General features: G+C 40.1%; 2 protein-coding genes across 2 annotated transcripts; both read right to left on the minus strand.

Annotated features, from left to right (window-relative positions):
- Window positions 1-413: 413 nt before the first annotated feature.
- LOC103149812 (dentin sialophosphoprotein) lies at window positions 414-10884 on the minus strand. Its single transcript, XM_016680193.1, has 11 exons — window positions 10467-10884; window positions 9175-9407; window positions 8199-8735; window positions 7270-7437; window positions 6773-7033; window positions 6162-6238; window positions 5969-6075; window positions 5736-5879; window positions 5074-5205; window positions 2622-2891; window positions 414-2267 (listed from the first exon to the last, which is right to left on the minus strand). Exons 2-11 carry the CDS (start codon window positions 9303-9305, stop codon window positions 2058-2060), a joined length of 2037 nt encoding a protein of 678 aa, XP_016535679.1. The 5' UTR covers window positions 9306-9407; window positions 10467-10884; the 3' UTR covers window positions 414-2057.
- A 1249-nt stretch (window positions 10885-12133) lies between these two features.
- Window positions 12134-13841, minus strand: otulina (OTU deubiquitinase with linear linkage specificity a). Its single transcript, XM_007569105.2, has 3 exons — window positions 13594-13841; window positions 13359-13480; window positions 12134-12682 (listed from the first exon to the last, which is right to left on the minus strand). The coding sequence occupies exons 1-3, from the start codon at window positions 13705-13707 to the stop codon at window positions 12280-12282; spliced, it is 639 nt and encodes a 212-aa protein (XP_007569167.1). The 5' UTR covers window positions 13708-13841; the 3' UTR covers window positions 12134-12279.
- Window positions 13842-17980: the final 4139 nt, after the last annotated feature.

A 17980-nucleotide genomic window follows, 5' to 3' on the forward strand; every position in this document is an offset into this window, starting at 1 on the left:
AGACGAAGATGGACTGAGATGGCTTTGACAATAATGTCTGAAGAAACATGAAACAAAGTTTAAAACTGACTTATTTTGAACCCTTAAACAGGTTAGGATATGTCTATGGGCTATGCAAAATATGTTCTCATTTTTTTGCCTGAAAAGCTTAGATAATCTTTGAAAAGCATCAGTTGAGCCTGCTGCTCAACCAACAAGAATACAGCTTTTTTTTTTTTTTTTTTTTTTGATCTACTGGCTTTTTATTTGAAACAGAAATTGCCAAGTATGAAGACATGTGGTAAAGGTCAACAGGTCGGGAGTTGAACCCGTGACGGCGGCGTCGATGACTTAGACCTCCATCATGAGCTCTATCTGCGGCACATCCACCGTGTTACGAACTTTGTCAACATGAACAGAAAACGGGCCAAAACTTTTTCCAAAATGTTCCATTTATTTCAATGCCAATAAAAACTGACAGTGCAAGATCAGTCCTGCACAATAAATCGGACAAGTTTTAGACTCGACACAAATGACCAACATTCATTCACATTGTGCATCATTTCTAAGGCAACATGGAGGACCAAGCAAGCCTTTTTTTTGTTTTACTTAAATCCTGTGGCTGGTGGTTGAAGCATTTGCCAGTTTTTTTTGTTTTTTTTTCAGCAACATCGGTATGTTTCCTTCCTTAGCTTGGTTAAAGGCAAAATGTTACTCACTGAGTTTGACACACACAAAACACAACAGTTAGAAATCACACGTCTGAAATGGAGGCTGCCATTAATCCTCCGAGTCTTCTGATCCTGTTCAACTTAATCAATCAGAAAACTCTTCATTGACTAATTCAGCCGTCTTAAATTAACCTTCACACTAAATGAAAATACTTTTCTTTTCCACCATCAAAGCAATAAATAAAACACAAAAAATTCCAGTGTAAACATGATATATTCTTTTTTCTTTTTTTTTATCTCAACAGTTTTCCTGGCCAGCAAACTGATCTGGGTAGAACTGAGATGATCCAAGAAAACTGAATGTGTACAAATACCAAAGTAGAAAACAAAGTTCTGACAGTACAGTGCATACAAGAGCGTTTGGGGACAAACATCTCGTACAGGGTCTCAAATCACCACGTTTAAAGAGGAGGTGGTTACGTTTTGGGATATATGCTTCGGCGTCAACTTGGCTCAGACGAAAGAGAAAAAAAAAAACCTCCAGGAGTGGAGAAGATGGATGAGAGTGGAAAACAAACAGGGAGGAAAATTATTTTTTTTTTTACACTTTAATCCCTGTCCTAATAATTTAGTCACATTCTTCCACCGACACATCCGTTCTTTAATTTACTGACTCATCCAGCCACTGATTGACCATATATTCATCCATCCACTCACTCATTAACCAGGCGTCCTTCCATCCCATTCATCCATGGTTTCATATTTTACAATCTGATCTCTGTTGAAACATGAAGTTTTGTATTTATTAATGTGTTTAAAGAAATTAACTGAGAAGTCTGGAAATTTGACAAAAAAAAAAAAATCCAATAGAAACCAAACATATTTTCACCTCAGATGCTCATTTGTCTTCTGTAAACTGGTCTGCCCCACAAACAAAACAAAAGTCACAATGAATCATTTCCCTTCCTACATTAATTATTAAACTAATTAATTATAAAATGTTTCCTCACAGAACTAAATCACAGAGTAATTCATGACTCTGTGTTCATGAATGTTCAATGTGATTCAGGTTCTTTTGTTTGCCATCATTACACTAAAAGAAGAAAACCTTGATGGCACATAAAAAATAAGATTATGGAAAAAATAAAAGGAATGTTACGATGGCACTAACTCGAATAAATCATTCGCCCACCCCGGCTTATTTAACGTTGATCTGTTCTTCTTTTGAGACAAACTAACAGCCGACCAGCCTTGGTTTAGTAAACATACACAGTGGAGAATCTGAGACTTTTTGGACAGAAGCCAGGACGCATATATCCCAGCGTTCCACCTGGAGTTGGCATAAACGTGCCACTCTGATAGACCTGAGGGGCGTTTGCACAGCAGGTGGGCTTCCTGCAGCGTCAATCAGCTGGCGGTCAGCTCCTCGCCGGGCTCAGCAGCTTCAGCGACCGGCACATTGTAATGGCGGTCGTCCTCCGTGACGAGGCACACGGACGGCCAGTCGTCCCGGTGGTCGTCCGGGTAGAAGGTGACGAACTCCTCCGTGTTGGCCTTGTACAGTCTGTAAACCTGAATGGTGTGCTGCAGGGCGTAGCCGAGCAGGAACATCTCCACCTGCACACGAAGGACAAAAGCAAATCATTTGTCAGAAGTACAAAAGACGTTGGAGAGACGAATCAAACGGCAGCGTGTTTAATCAGCTGGGTGGAGCGGTATTGTGGAGGGTGCAGCTGGAAAAGCTTTCATTCATGTGTTGCAAATAATTATATCTGCAACAACTAAAAACACGACTCAAGCACCTGCATGTTTCACTGAACACAGTTTATGAAAATCCCTCCTCCTGTTCCAACGCACATCCATGAACGCTGCTTTTGTTTGCAGCTTTTATTCAAATGTATTCAAAAAGTCCCAGAATCTCTATTTGCTGCTCAACACACAAACCCAGAGAGCCGAGGGCGTCGGCTGTACCTGCTCCAGCCCGGCGCTGAGGCCCACATGCCTGAGGTGGTTGGAGAGGAAGGAGCGCGGGCAGACGGATGAGTCCCGTGCGAACAGCAGCCAGCAGAAGAGAGGGACGTCTTGACCGGCCTGCATGCGGCCGTGCAGCTCCGCCGCCCTGCCCAGCATCAGCAGCTTCAGCGCCTCCAGCATCCCCAGCTCCTCCTCCTCGCCCTGGAAGAGCCGCTCGCAGAACCGCTGCCGCTCCGCGGAGCCGGGACGCTCGGCAGCCGCCTGCCACTGGACAGGAATCAGGAATTTACTTTGTGGTCAAGTGTTTCATTTTCTTCTGAAAGTTATCTTTCTTTACTATATTTAAAAGTAAAGAGAAAAAAAAACACTTTATTTTAGTTTTTTTTTTAAATCTCCCAGGTCAATTATTTTTACCTTTAAATTGAAACAAAGTTAGCCATATTTCAATTTTATATACAATCCATATAAATTTATCTTTTAAAATACTGAAACTTCATTTTTTCATTAATTTAACCGCATCCACTTACTTATTCACATATTTTCACTTCAAATAAAACAAATTTAAAATGATTTATCTGTTAAAATAGACAAACTTGATTATGTGTTAATACTTGTTAAATATTTTTTTGTTTTACATTAAACAAAAAATGTAAAATAATTTTACATAAATTATTTTTATACATGCTGTTTTGAAGTATAAATTCTTTAAATATTAATGTTATCGACAACAATAATAATTGCATTTCTATTATTTATTCCCTTATTTAGATTTCAAAATAAATGACATTTTTCTGATTGATTTATATCATTTATAAACTTCATAGAAATTTTAGGCAACAGCTGATTTTGGTATCAAAGTAAATAGAAAATGAAATTTATTACATCTTGATTACTGTTGATAATTAGCAAATCATTTTACTTACAAAGTAATTTCAGAAATAAAAAAAAAACATACCAGGTGCTTCACAAGAGTAAAAGAAATGATTAAAAAAAACCTACTAATTAGCTAAATAATCTACAAAATCAGTAAATCACTGTAATCAAAATAAAAGCATAAATGTGGGAACTATGTTTCTACTGCTGAATCAAATGATGTGCAGGTTTAACATTAACTGGTTACTGGGTGCTGTGAGGACCCAGTAACCAGCAGTGGTAGTTTATCCAGGTCAACTACCCTCTGGGGGCTGCACCACTAGAATGGATTAGTCTAAGACTGCGAAGCAGGACCGGCTTCACTGGATTCATTCCAGGTTTCTGACCTCATCCCGCCCACACTGACCTGCTGTGACTCCAAGGAATTTACTGCAACGCTTTTGGCAAATTGGTTTATGTGGGGGGTCAGCCTGACCACAAAAATCTCACTAAGCAGGTGAAGCAAACGATAACTCACACAAAAATGCACACACACCTCCAAATTGCTCATAGGCTGGTAGCTGGGAGACAAGGGAAAGCTTGGAAGTTTTCCACAATGCCAATTTAACTGCAAACTGTATGTGTTAGGCTCTCAAAACGATAAGGAGGAGAAGGAACCAGCTGCTCATGAAGCTGCAACTGGAAGGAGCAATAATTGAAATGCAATAATTGAAACTGATGGCAGAAGTGCAGAAATGTCCATGCTTCAATTCTACAGTTTGTAGATAAACATTGTGCAAATACAGATGCAACATTTTGATGGGGAGGCTCAGAAAGAAGAAGTGAAATACCGATTTGGAGAACGCAAAGGACATCATGAAAAGCAGGTGTCCCAAATTTGCTGCAATCCGGTAGCAGTCACGGAGCTGCTTATTTCACTGTCTTAATGAAAAACTGTCTCAGAAACACCTTAAAAAGACTACAAGTTGTAAAGTTTTTGTTAAATAACTGAGGTCTGACCCAATTAAAATACCTCAAGGAGACGAAAAACAACTAAAATACAAATTACAGCTGCAAATGGTGACGTTAGAATTTTTCTTTTACATGCAACTGAGTGCAAATAAAAACAGGTGTGGAAACATTTGACTTTAACCTGCAATCTGACTCAGTTTCTTTAGTTCTGGAAGTTTCTTCAAGAAATGCAGAGAGAAGAAGAACAGCTGAATCTCTGCTCCTGTCTTCTTTCATCAGTTACTGATTTGGCCGCTGTATTAAGTTCCTGGACGTGTCGGATTAAGTAATGACCATCCGTTATATAACAGCACATCCTTTAGCTTCAATCAACAACATTTCATTTAGCGAAGCACATTGTGTTCACTTTTCCCACTTAGATAAGCTAAACTATGACATAACAGAGACGTGACTTTGAGACTACCTTCAGGAGTTCCCATCCTTTTAAGAAACACCTGAAGAAGCAGCCTCCCTTTAACGTAAGGCAGAAATCAAACCAAGCTGTGGAGATAATGATTAACACCCTGGAGTCGATGGTGGACTCGAAAAGCTCAGGGTTTTCTCTGAGCTGACTTGCAGTCGGTACCGTTTTCCGGAGCAGCTCCATGTAGCCCTTCAGCCGCTCAGTGGGATCTCCGCTGCCGTCTCCAGGCACGTGCTGCCCAGGAAATCGCCACTGGCTGATCAGCCCTTCCTGCGCCTCGAGTTGTTTTGGCAGCTGTAAACAACAACAACAACAACAAGAAAAAAACCCACAGTCAGTTTTTAGTGCCTCAAAATGTTGTTCATAAAACTGTTTTGATTTTAAATCCAGGAAAAGTGAAACAATCTGCCAGTGGAACAAGACATTGTGACATTTCACTTTGATCACTTTTTAAATAAAAAAAGTAGGAAAGAGTTACTGAAATCAAGCTCATATTTCTTGCTGAAAAGTTACTTTTGAGTTAGTCCACTTGAAGTAAGACAAAACTAAGATATTTGCAATAGAAGCTGCACCAGAAATACTTGGTATAATTTTGTATTTTTGCAGTGCATCACAGAGCCCTATTTTCATTACATGTGAGCACATCTGAAAAGGTGTGAGCGAGGAAAACAAAAAAAAATGGGTCAAATTTCCAGCAAACTGCTGTGAGACGCTGCTGGACGGATATCCAAAACGTTTGATCCAAGTCTCCTAACTAGTAAGGAAACATAACCTTCTAAATTTAAATAATATTTTAGTAACTGTTTAAAGATGTGAACCTTTACCGTTAGAACTGTGTCGTCTTGCAGCCACTGAGGCACCTGCATGCTCTGGGACAGCACCTGGAACAAGGTGGCTCTCAGGGCGCAGTAGTTGTCCCCTCTGACTCTCCTCAGGTGGCTGAACTTGGCAGACATCTCTTTGTACCCCTGCAGCAAAACCACAGGAAGCCCCTCAGACGTTGACAGACAAAACCCTGCCATCAGCAATGTGGAACGCTTCTTCCAAAGCCACCAACTTTTCTGATGAGAGCGCTTTTGGCAGTGTTTCCTTTCCATTCCCTCTCGCTGTAAGACAGGATGTCCACAGCCGGAGACAAACTGCAACTGTCCTGAACCTTCAAACCTGGGAGGAGACCACGGGGATGTTATTTACATGTTTCTGCATCGATTTGAGGACGTAAAGGCAAAGCAGAAACGGAGAACATTTACTTTCTGAGTCAGATGTTTGCCGTGGTTCGTGACTCACTGCAGACAGCTCCTCTTCTCCGCGGTACAAGTCTTCCTCGCTAAAGGGAAACAAGCATTTAGTCATTTTTACGGTTTATTACAGCAAAACTGAACCAATAAGTATATAGTTGGAGTTGTTTCCAACACTGGTGGAAGGAAGGTTTTATCTCTGCAGCCAGTGCTGTTGTAGAGAACATGGAGTATTAACTAAATGCTAAAAATAAACAGAACCGAAATAACCACTAAGGTTCTGCTTCTTTAAGAAATTAGGAATCTGTGGGAAGACTTAGATATTAGTATTACTGCTCACAGATGCAACCCATCCGATCTGACTGAGCTTCGGTTATTTAGGAGGAAGAAAAGAAGCTCAGTAGGAAAAGCTGGAGACTGACCTGCAGCTGTAATTACAGATAACTCAAAGTTGAATCCTCACAGCATTGACCAAGAGGGGTAGAGTACAAGATTCAGATTTCTTTGTGTTGGTCTACAAAACACACTGAAGTCTGAGGTTGTAACGGGACAATCTCAACACTTTTTGCAAGGCAGGAACTGAACCCTGATTCCATTTGAGACCCAAAACGATTTTCACAGACCCGTCATCCAGACCGTCTTCCTCTCCTGCATCGAGCTCAACGTCGGCCTGTAAGTCTGAGGTTCCAAGCTGCTCCTGGATCGCAGGTCGTTTCTCAACCGGAAGATCCTCCATCTGGGTTAAACTGTCCTCCACCTTGTCCTGCTTCTTTACTTCATCCTCATTCTCCTCTTCTGGAACATTTTCTCCAGTTTCCTCCACAGTTTCCTCTGCAGGACTCAAACCCTCAGGGTCTCTGCTTTCTTCCTGATTCGACTGTAAGCTGCAGAGAGAATCCACATTTATATTCTCTGTATGTTATGTGCTGCACTTTAATCAAAAGTTGAAGCAACAGAAAGCTGCATGCATGCAGGTTTCCTGCAAATGCTGCAAGGAAAAGATGTCTAAGCGGTTTCTTGCTCCCCCTGCTGGCCAGGAGAATTAATAAAAAAAACAAAACGCAAGGGATTATGTAAACATGTCTCCTGTTTTCATTCAACCAAGCGTGAACCTGCTGACCTGTCCTTGGCCTCTGCTGCAGATGCGGCGTCTGGCATCGTGTCTGAGCCGACGGAGTCCAGATTCTCCTGAGTTGGGCCGACTCCTGCGGGCTCCGGTCCAGACGCAGGAGGCTGAGAGATAACATGGCTTTTTGGGTCCACAGGATCGACGTTGCACTCCGCAGAGCTGCACGCAGAAAGACAAACATTTGTGCTGAACGACTAAACATCAGGTGAACTTAATCTACTTATAGATATGATTGAGGCCATTAATCATTAAAGCAGCGGTGAACTTGGGACAGAAAAAAGCAAATATTATGCAATGAAAGAACTGGTAAACTATGTAAGTACATATATAGATGTTTATTTCAGCTCTCATATGGAGTCAGGTCTTTATTCTCACAGCAGTTTACTTAAAAGTGAGATATAATAGCATATTAATCCAAATATATCCTCCCACAGATAAAAAAAAATAGTTTCTAAAGAACATTCGACTCTGGAACTGGAAAATATTTATAATATCCAAAACAAACAAACAAAACAACTGAAACAACAATAATTGAAATGGTATATGAAGACACAGGAACCAAAATTGTGTTTAAAAAATTATTAATCATGCAGCTTAGACGGGGAAAGCAGGAAAAAGTGCCAGTTTGGACTTTTGTTGAAAAGAAAATGCTGCAAACATTTGTTGCGTGAAGTAAAAAGACTATCTTTTCAGCGATATTAAAGGGGAGCATCTCTAACAATTGTTGTCCAAATAGAAATTAATTTATTATGTGATTAATTGAATTATTGACGGTTTTCTTACACTTCACTTTTGCAACATAATATCTGAAAACTCAGTCTGTGAAAACCAGCAGAAACCAGATCCGGTTACTGATTCCATCCTGACTAAAAGGTTTAAAATACAAACATGGACTAAACGATGTTCCCATGTTAACCTACTAGCTGGCAGCGTCCGTGTTTGTCTCCTGGCTGACCGCAGAGGTGGACGCCTCCGGAGCGCTTGGCTCTGATAACGCCTCATTATTTCGTGTGAACTCCTCCGACGGTTTGGCCTCGGCACCGATGGCAGCGTCTCCTCCGGAACCGGCGTGAGAAGCCCTCGCCGTATTGTCCTCTGTTGGCCTGTTTGACTCAGGAGGGCGGAGGTTTTCTGGAAGGGCAGATTCGGGTTCTGGCGAGACGGGATCCGAGACGTCCTCCTGCCCTGCGGTTAGACTTTGTTTTTCTGTTTTCAGCTCTTCGGCGCCAGCCAAAGCTTCCTGGGCGTCAGGTGCAGAGATGTTTTCCTGCATCGGATTTAAAGTGCGTTGATCTGCAGCGGCATCTTTCTGTTCATCACGTTGCGTGCCGGCGGTGCTGTCTTTGCTTGGCGAAGTGTTTGCCTCCTGAAGGCTTTCAGTTTGTAAATGTCCATTTCCCTGAGTGGTGTCGGATTCTCTGTGTGTGTTCGGCGGCTCCTCCTTGGTTTCCTCAACACTGCAAGACATACCACAGAATGAGCGAAGCCCCAGAACACAACAACACCCCTGAGACCTCCAGAAAAGCACAAATAAATGAGCAGCATGAGAGAAAGCTCTGAGGATTCTCCCGAATCTGGAGGTGGAGAGGAAGCAGAAAACTTTCGATCACTGCAGCCACTTTTTAATTATCATTTCTTGACATTTGTCACCAATTCATGAAATGACGCGACTGTTTCTTGTTGACAAACCCTTAAAGGACAGGTGGAAGTTCCCCCGGCCCTGTTTGCGCCCTCTAACGGGATTTAAAAGTTATTTGTTGATGCAACCCGTCCCACGGATACCACAAGGGGAAATTTGTCTGGTTCCCCTGAAGTTGGCCAGCCATGTTTTATAGATTTATTCACTAAGAATTCACTAAGCAAACAAAACCGAAGCGAGAAGAAGCTGACTCTCACCTCGTGTCTTCGCCGTTTTCTGGACCACAAGTACCAGCACCCGAGGCCTTCGAGTCGTCTTTCAGCAAACCGTTTCGTTCCTCCATGCTGCCGCAGGGAAGTTCAGCTCCAAAACAACAACGGTTCCCCATCTGCTCGGGGGGCAGGCAGACCCGGAGTTTTAGGAGTCCATGGCGGAGGGGTTCAGGGTCTCAGGAAGAACCCATGGTGCTGCAAGGTGAATGTAGAGACACCTACAAGCAAAACATGAAGCATCAGCGACAGGAGAATGAGATGGATCAATTCGTGCAGCACAACGTTGCTCTAATTCAGAAGTTCCAGATTATTTAACATGCAAGGACACATGTTTTAGATGCATCTTCTTCAGGCCACATGAGTCACATGACTGCATTACTTCCCCAGCACGCGGCAGGAACCTGTTACTGACAAATTAGGCCAGGTGTTGCAGAAAGGAAACACCTAAAGCATGCAGGACAGAATGGGTACTGAGGAACATAATACTTCACCATGTGAATTATTATTTTTAGATATAAACTCACTTTAAAATGCCCCACTGTGTGTGACTCAGCCGCCCTTGCTGCCAAGATTCTTCTCAAGTCAAGTTTATGTGTACAGCTCATTTCAGCAGTTCAAAGTGCTTTACACCATAAAACATAATACAGGAACCAATTACAGGAACATTACATTTTGACACATGCCTTCATCGTGAAGATATTAAACAGGAAGTGTCCCAGGATTGAACCTGGGGGTACTCCACATGCAACTTCTGTCTGCACAAATTAAAAATGACCTACTGACACAAACAAGTCTCCGTTCTTATTTCCAGATAAACTGAGGAACATTGCGGCCATCGAAATCACACAACCCAAAAGCAGCTTGAACAACCAAAATAGCATTTCTATGAGTATTTGCAAAACTAATCTTATCAGATTTCCTGACATTTGACTCATAGCCCACACAGTCATATCCTTGAGCCTTCAGAAACCACACTTGCATTAAAAAATCTCGTCAATATTCTTCTCTATTTTGAAGTCTAGTATTTAAATTGATTATTAAAATCCCAGTTTAAAACACAAAAGCGATTTTAACACCTACAGCTAGGCGAGACAACTCGGATCAGTCAACAAATACCTCAGATTCTTGTTTACGTTCACGAATTAAGAAGAACACCTGATAAAGCTGCGCCTCATTGTTAATATCAACCCAAGGAAGTAGCATGTGTATCACAAGCAAGGCAAACTTAACAGAATCCACCTGTGTTGGAAAACTACAGTAATTATAGGTGAACTTACCTTGTTTTTGTTAAACTGGAGATTAAACTCCAAACCCTCAAAATCATGAAGCTCCAGTTCTTGTTTCACTTTTACTGAGCGGAGTTAGCCAGCTAGCTGCTGTGTACTTAAAACACAAACGCGAGTGACAGCAGCTCATTTAAACCGCAGCTGCCACAGTGGGTAGCTCTCCTTTCCAGCGTGTCACCGTCCGTCAACACGGAACATTTCTGAAAACATCCGTATTCCCCGTATTTTGAACGGAACATCTGCTCACGATGATCCCTAGCTTAGCCGGAGCAGCAGGTCATGGCTCTTGTGATGCGCCGCTCGCGACGAGCCGGATCTTTGTGTCGGCTCGTTGAACTGAACGATCTGATAAGTATGGATTTGGAAGTCGTATAACAAAACAAGCTAAACCAGTCCCTTACATTTTTAGTTTCTGCTTCTGGTAGCTTCCTTTATGTGTCATCGGGGAAGAGTATCTGCCATCTTTTAACTGTGTCATGAGCAATCTCCACTACTTTCACGAACGTTTTCTAAAGCACATTGTATTACAAATTGTGTTTGTTAAGCACATACTTAGTGTTCAATAACATTTCTCACAACATCAGGTCCTTTATTCTGTTCTGATAAGAAATCTTCCATTTGTTTATTCCACCATGAAAAAGAAGATAATTCATTGTATGTGGTGTCCAGAAGAAAAACATTAATGGGCAGCATTACAAATGAATAAGTTCAATTTTTTTTTTTGCTTCTTTCTAATGTGAGATGAAAATCAAATGTGTAAAAAAATATATCTTACCACCTTTCATGATGGAAGTATGTAAAAGTAGCTCTGATTTATTCTTTTTTGGAGACTTTTATTTTATTTTTTGTTAAAGTGTTGCATGTTTTAACTATTATTCCCTCTGGTTTCGGATGCTGAGCAGATTAAAGTAGTTTTGCTCTTACTTTTTTAAATTTTGACTATTATTTCAATGTATAATTGTCTGAAAATCTTAAATAATACATGAACTATGACCCCAAACCTCAGAAGAGTTGAAAATGAAGCTTCTTGGATGCAGAAGAGGACCAAAGATCAGAGAGAAAAAGATCAGCCACTCTCTTCCATTAATCATAATGGGCAAGGATCATATCTTCCAAGTCCCTCTGCCTGTATTTCTAACTATACGACCAGAATATATTTGTGTTTTACATATGTGTATTCAGAGATGCTAAATAAATAACAAAAGCAGTTTTAGCTTTGAAAGCTACAAAGGGAGTGGAATCCAGAATTTCTAGCTCTTTTGATTAAGATAGGCCAGATTATTCGGATCCAAGCAAAGAGCCGGAATTCCCATCACTACACCGCTTGGTTAGAGCGCATGACGTCATAGTCGTGTACGCCGACAATTTTGCTGCAGCCAAGCAGCTTTTGGAAAACCCGCCTGCTCACAGGTGCATGTTCGTTCATTTGTTAATATTTAATTAAATAAAAACAGGAAGACAGTCATAAAAAAATTTAAAAATATGAAATAAAATAGTTTTATATGGTTTTGCATTTTTTTTTTTTTTAAATATTTATAAAAATTCAGGATGGATTGAAAAAGTAAACAATCCTCTCAGTGCTGCCTGCTTTGTCCAGATGACAGTAAATTTGATTTTGTAACTTTATAGCTAAATTTTACATAGAGAACACAGCAAAATTGTGGTAAACATTGTTTTTTTATATTCAAAACTTTCCAAAATAACTTAGAAAACCTGTTAATGTACAGTATTTACATGAAACTTATTTCAGTTTTGTGTAGAAAAGTCTCTCAATCCTGGTCAGATCACAGCAGTTCAGGTATTGTCACATGTTCCTCAGTTCCTCTATGTGGCTGATCAGTTCCTGCGGCAGCTCCAGCTCTGAAGCCAGATCTATGCAACGCTGCACGAGGAGGTCCAGACCTCCAGCTGACCCCGAGGCGGCACAGCCGGACTCACAGCGGAGATTCTGCTGAGTATGAGAACCCTGCAGGTCCATTTTCTGTTCACTCCTGCAGAAGTCCGTTTCTTCGCAACCTGCGGGTTTCACCTCCAGATCCTCCATGCTCTCAGAGACGTCGCTCACGCTGGGAGGAGGATTCTCCAGAGTTTTCCTGATGCCGTCGATGATTCCCTCTTGGTGCTGCGTCACTTGCTGCAGGAGGTCGATCAGACGGGACGGGACAGGCTTTTCTGGATGCTGGATCTGGTACCAACACCATACAGCGCTGCCACAAAGAGGACCCAGAGTCAGAAATACAATGACACAAAGAACAGAGCAGGACAGGATTCAACTGTGGAGGGAGAGACTTCTATCACTGCAAAAACAAGAGACTCAGGATGTTTCTAAATGAAAATGAAGCTTTGACTAAAGAAAGCCAAAGTCAGAATTCAGGGGTTTTTAATTATCTAGCTAAACCCGTTATTTATCCCTGTTGGACCGTTTACGCAACCAAACTTCAGTGATTTAATTCTGAAGGCATTAAAAGTAGTTAAAAGCTTTCATAAAAGCCAAAAAGTTGAAAGGAATTGTATCAAATCTAAAAAATGATTGGTTTTGTGTAAACTTCTGATTATAATATTATTAAGTCTGCGCACAGGTCTCTTTATCTTCTTCAAAATCCATCTTTTTCAAAATCTCTTTCTCTTTCCCACTGTTTATTCAATGTCACATGCTGTTTTTATTTTAATTATGTAAAGCACTTTGAAATGCCTTGCTGCTGAAATGTGCTATACAAATGAAATTTGATTGATTGATTGATTTATATCGAAAAGTGAATCTTTTTTGGAACAGAGTCTGCGCAGAAGACCCCGCGAGAGTTCTACTGCAGTATTCAGAAACCTTTAAGGAACATTCCTGATATCTAGTGTATCCCATCTATCAAATTTGTTTAATATTCTTACCTCACAATGCCTCTGAGTCGACCCACAGCCACAGTCTGAGCTGCTCCTTCTCTGAATCCCATGTTAAACCCCATCTGAAGCGAGGCCTCCTCTCCGGCATTCACTCCGTCCACATAACCATCCTGTTCAAAACACCCAGCAGTAAAAAACAAAACATAAAACAACCATCAGCCATGAAGTCAGAGAAGCACACCAACAGTCTCAGCTCGGAGAACTGAGCTAAAGCTAACTTCACCTTGATCCGTTTCTTCATGTTGGATGCCCACTCTTTACTCTGTAAATAAAGATCGTCCGCATTCTCGTCGAACACGTCTTCAGAGTTGGACGACGCAGCTTTCACCCAAGACATCACGAAATCTGCTTAAAAGCCCGTGTTTCTGTAACTTCCGACGTTTAAAACGCATCTGAAGAGCCGGTGGTGTAGAGGCAGATTTAGCTACCTCAGCAATCCTTTACCGGTGACGTCACAAACTGTTGCTGATTTTCTTTTTTATACCGCCATCTGCTGGACTGGAGTGGAGAGGCAGACTATATTCAACAGAGAAGGAAAAAAAAAGAAGAAAAAAAGAAAAAAGAAAATAAAGAAAAAATAACTACTTTTGTAAAAGAGCTTGGTTATTGTTTTAACTTTAAAAAGTCTATCTTTATTTATTTATTAAAATGGTTTTGTCGATATAATGTACCCCAAAATACCAATACTAGCTTTACAGGAATATACCAAAGTCCACAAAACATAATAAAGTCTGAATAAATAAAAATGGAAATAAATGTAAAAAACCCTAAATTTCTTTAACTTTGAATCGCATTTTCTATATTCTTGTTTCATTCTGATTTTTAATTTCATTGTTTATAATGACATATTCCTCATTTAAAGAATTCCAGTTACCTCTTTCTTATCGCCAATCTAAGTCAAGCATCAGCAATCTCTGCAAAATTATATGTATTTTTGTACTATACTACAGACATTAAAATCTGCCAGTTCTATTTATACCGATACTAATATTAATTCTTTTAAAGTGCAATCGTCTAGCTTTTTGGGTTTGGTCAGTGACTGTGACTGATAAAACCTGCAGGGGACGCTGCAGACTCACTTTAAAAACGAACGAGTTTCAGCATTAAATGCTGTTAAGAGATTATGTATTAGTTCCTTTAAGTTATATTAGTTCCTCTTTCTTTTAAATCCTCCAGATGTTTTTATTTTTATTTCATGTTAAAATGTTGCTAGATTTTTTTTGCGTATTTATTAAAAGTTATTTATTTATTTATTTATTTACACTTTTATCAGACACAAGATTTTGAAAAAGCACAATTTAATTTCGCATCATTTGTGGCCGTTTTAAAGGAAACAATTAGGCAGTTGGACAGTTTCTAATTAATTCATACTTTAAATATCTGATTAAAATAACATTAAGTTGTTTACATTTCTTGCTTAAGAAAACAATAGAAAGTCCACAGTGTAAAATAAATGTACATTTCATTGAAATGAATGTAAAGTGTTTTAATGATTTAATAGTGTATAAGAAAAATAAATGAAAGTACACTGATTTTCTTCTTTGATAATTTCACATCTAAAAACATGTTCTAAGAAAAATCATTTTATATGCAGCATTGTTTTTATGTCCAACAGATTAACAATGTAAGCAAAACAATGAATGACAAATAAATTGAGTTTACGTTTCCATGAGAAATGTGCTGTTAGAGCATCAGGAGTATAAATGGTCTGCTCAAATCACCGTCCAGTGCATCTTCTGCTTAACTTTTCAACACAGGGAAATGTCATCTGTCATGACAAACACATTATTCACTCATCAATAATGCATCCTGTCACCTTCCCCCCCCCCCACTGTTCAGTACAGAAAGAGTGGAGGAAAAAAATCCCTCTTGCTTTATTTTTTAAGATTCTCTCATTCCTCATGCCAGGCTTTATGGAAAAAAAAACAAAACAAAACAAAAAAAAACACAGGAGAGAGTGGATGGACGCTAAAATGCATTTCACCTCGGCGGAGTGCATTTGCAGCTGCTCGGACAACAATGGCCCTGAGAATACAAGGAGGCCACAGCGGAGTTGTCCCTGTTCTGGAAATGGAGTCGGCCCGCAGGCCTGGTTCGCGGGCGCCACACCTTAAAGTCCACCTCCTCCAAACCCCCCCCGCCCTCGCTTTGCTTTGGAGAGTCAAAACAAGCAGCCGGGGGAATCACCTGACACATTTCCATCCAATTTCCACTGCAGAATGTGTTCATTTTCAGCCTAATGGCATGTCATTTTGCAGGAGCCTTTGGTCAAGAATTAATCCTGGAATCAAAACAGATTTTCCGGGGAGCAATCTTCCATCAAGTATTGATTTTTTTACACTCACGGAGCCTGTACTCCCTAATTTAACCTGACAGCCAGCAGCACAATGGACTGGGAGCACCTTGGCGTCTCGCAGAGGGAGCTCTCCTCCTCCTTCTTCTCTCCATGAAGCGAAAGAGAGATTGGGAAGAGGGTAAAAAGGACTCCCAGATGTCTAAAACAAAGAGCATTGCTTACAGAAAACAGAGATAAAGCTTCCGTCTCTCTGTTTTACCTCTAATTATGTTTTCAAGGGTAGTGCAACTTGGGCAGGTAAAGGCTGAGAGGGAAGTGGGGAGAGTGTTCTGGGGCCATCAGCTATCATTATGGGCCTGTTGACATCTCCCTGTCTTTGAGTGATTCTCATCTGTGATTTCCCCTGGCCATTTTCCACAGATGCACGAAGAGGGGTTTCATCATGGCGCCATAAAAAGGGCCCAAAGTGTCCGCACAAGCTCCCACTAATAAGAAAGCAAAGATGTGTCCGACCATGTCACTCCTCTCTCCCATCCATATCCGCTCTCTTAAAGCCTTCAGATATGCAATCATTCTCTTTTCTCCCCTTCTTCCTCTCTGTCTCCCTCTCCGTATGGGCTGTAAGTATACTATACCCTACGTTAGAGGTCAGCGGGATGAGAGGATGATGGAGGGCAGGGCCGGTTATTTTCCTCTAGCTCTTAAAGCTGCAATGACCCATGCGCAGGAGAGTTGCACTTTTGCCAAAAGGTTTTTCATGCGTTGCTTACAAACTGCCTAACAGGAGGGAAACTATTTCAGTTTTTATCCACTGCTCTTAACTCCTGATCAACCATTTCAGATAAAAAAAAATAAAAATAAAAATAAAACTGTGCGAGGATGTTACTCTTTGGTGGTTTTTATGGGTTTCTGTGGTTGATTTTAAGGTGATAAACATTCAATGACTGATTCCTGCTTTAGTCTAATGTTCGTTTTTCGTACTTGGAATAAATGAAATGAGTTTCTCGACTCAAAAAAAATGTTGTCTTTTTAAACTGTGAAAGGTTGTGAAATGCTCATAACTAAACTGTTCGTCAGCATTAAAGGTGATTATGTTATATAACATTTCCCGAGTTATCAATCTCTATCAGATGGTGTTTGAATTTTGATTCTTTCTTTGTTTATTTCTATCAGTTTAGATTCTGTTCTGTTCGCTGTATTAATTATTGTTCAAAAGGTCTTGCCATATAAATTCATTCCTTTGTATTTCATTTTTGGGTTTTATCTCTTAGCGTTATTGTTTCCTCCTTGGTTTGTGGTTTTCTTTTACTCTCTGTTATATTCCAGTGTAATGAAAGATTTTTAAAATATATTTCCTGTATCCTTTTCCTAATAAATTAACTTTGTACTGTGTGAAAACTCTGCAGTCAAGAAGGTGCATGTCTTGAACTTTCACCAAACGAAATAGACAAATATAAAGTCTGATATAGGAGGTTTACGTTAAAGAGATAAAGAAGTATAGGTCTCATGAGTACTCATATTGAAAATGGGATATTTGTGATCAGGATTTTAACAAGCCAGCTTAGGTTTTGACTAGGCCTGTCACAGTAACAGCTTTTACTGAACGATATAAAATGCCTCAGAAGTTATTCCGATAAACGATGATATTGTTGTGTGGAGACCGTTTTCAAGTATTAAAATAATAATGGCAGTTAACACTGGAACTGAAAGACATTTTAAATATCCAAAATAAATAAACAAAACAACAAGAAATCTTAATTATGAAGTCTCTGCAAAGAAACAAACAAACAAACAAACAAACAAACAAACAAACAAAAAAAACAGACTGAAGACTTTTACCATTCAGTTTTTGATAGAAAGAAAGAAAAGAGAAATTATTACGCTCACTTTATTTTGTAATTTATTGCCTCCTTTTGGACCCTGAGGTGCAACTAATCTGGATTTATATTAATCTGCTGCAGCTACGACAAAACCTCTCTTCAAGTATTCTGTACATGTAAAGAGAACTTTTAAACTGAACTGTTTAAAAGTTCAGTTTAAAATTTAAAATAACAGATTGTTATTTCTGTTGAAGACTGAAGGTAGGTGTGCAGCTTCTCCTGTGTTGCGATACTTTTGGAAGATCTTCCTGTTGCTGCGTGAAAATAGAGACATCACACGCTAAAGACGTGCATTCAAAAACCCGCCCGCTGCAAAGTTAAATGGACTATGGGCCGATGCAATCAGCTGCTCAAGTCAGACAGGTGTCTCTGTAAAGAGCCGGGCTATTAACTCCTCCACCTGCATATACGTCACTGTGTGTCATTGCTAATAA

This window comes from Poecilia formosa, unplaced genomic scaffold (genome assembly GCF_000485575.1).
Source record: "Poecilia formosa unplaced genomic scaffold, Poecilia_formosa-5.1.2 Scaffold236, whole genome shotgun sequence".
Classification (NCBI taxonomy): Eukaryota; Metazoa; Chordata; class Actinopteri; order Cyprinodontiformes; family Poeciliidae; genus Poecilia; species Poecilia formosa.

Excerpts from the sequence above, each read along its gene's own strand:
- LOC103149812 (XM_016680193.1), bottom strand. The coding sequence starts at position 9,305 with ATGGGGAACCGTTGTTGTTTTGGAGCTGAACTTCCCTGCGGCAGCATG. Across the intron at positions 6,239-6,772 it reads GAAGACGGTCTGGATGACGG|CGAGGAAGACTTGTACCGCG; the intron begins GTCTGTGAAAAT and ends GTTTCCCTTTAG. Across the intron at positions 5,206-5,735 it reads AAGACGACACAGTTCTAACG|CTGCCAAAACAACTCGAGGC; the intron begins GTAAAGGTTCAC and ends TGTTGTTTACAG.
- otulina (XM_007569105.2), bottom strand. The coding sequence starts at position 13,707 with ATGTCTTGGGTGAAAGCTGCGTCGTCCAACTCTGAAGACGTGTTCGAC. Across the intron at positions 13,481-13,593 it reads ACATGAAGAAACGGATCAAG|GATGGTTATGTGGACGGAGT; the intron begins GTGAAGTTAGCT and ends TGTTTTGAACAG. Across the intron at positions 12,683-13,358 it reads CGACTCAGAGGCATTGTGAG|CGCTGTATGGTGTTGGTACC; the intron begins GTAAGAATATTA and ends TCTTTGTGGCAG.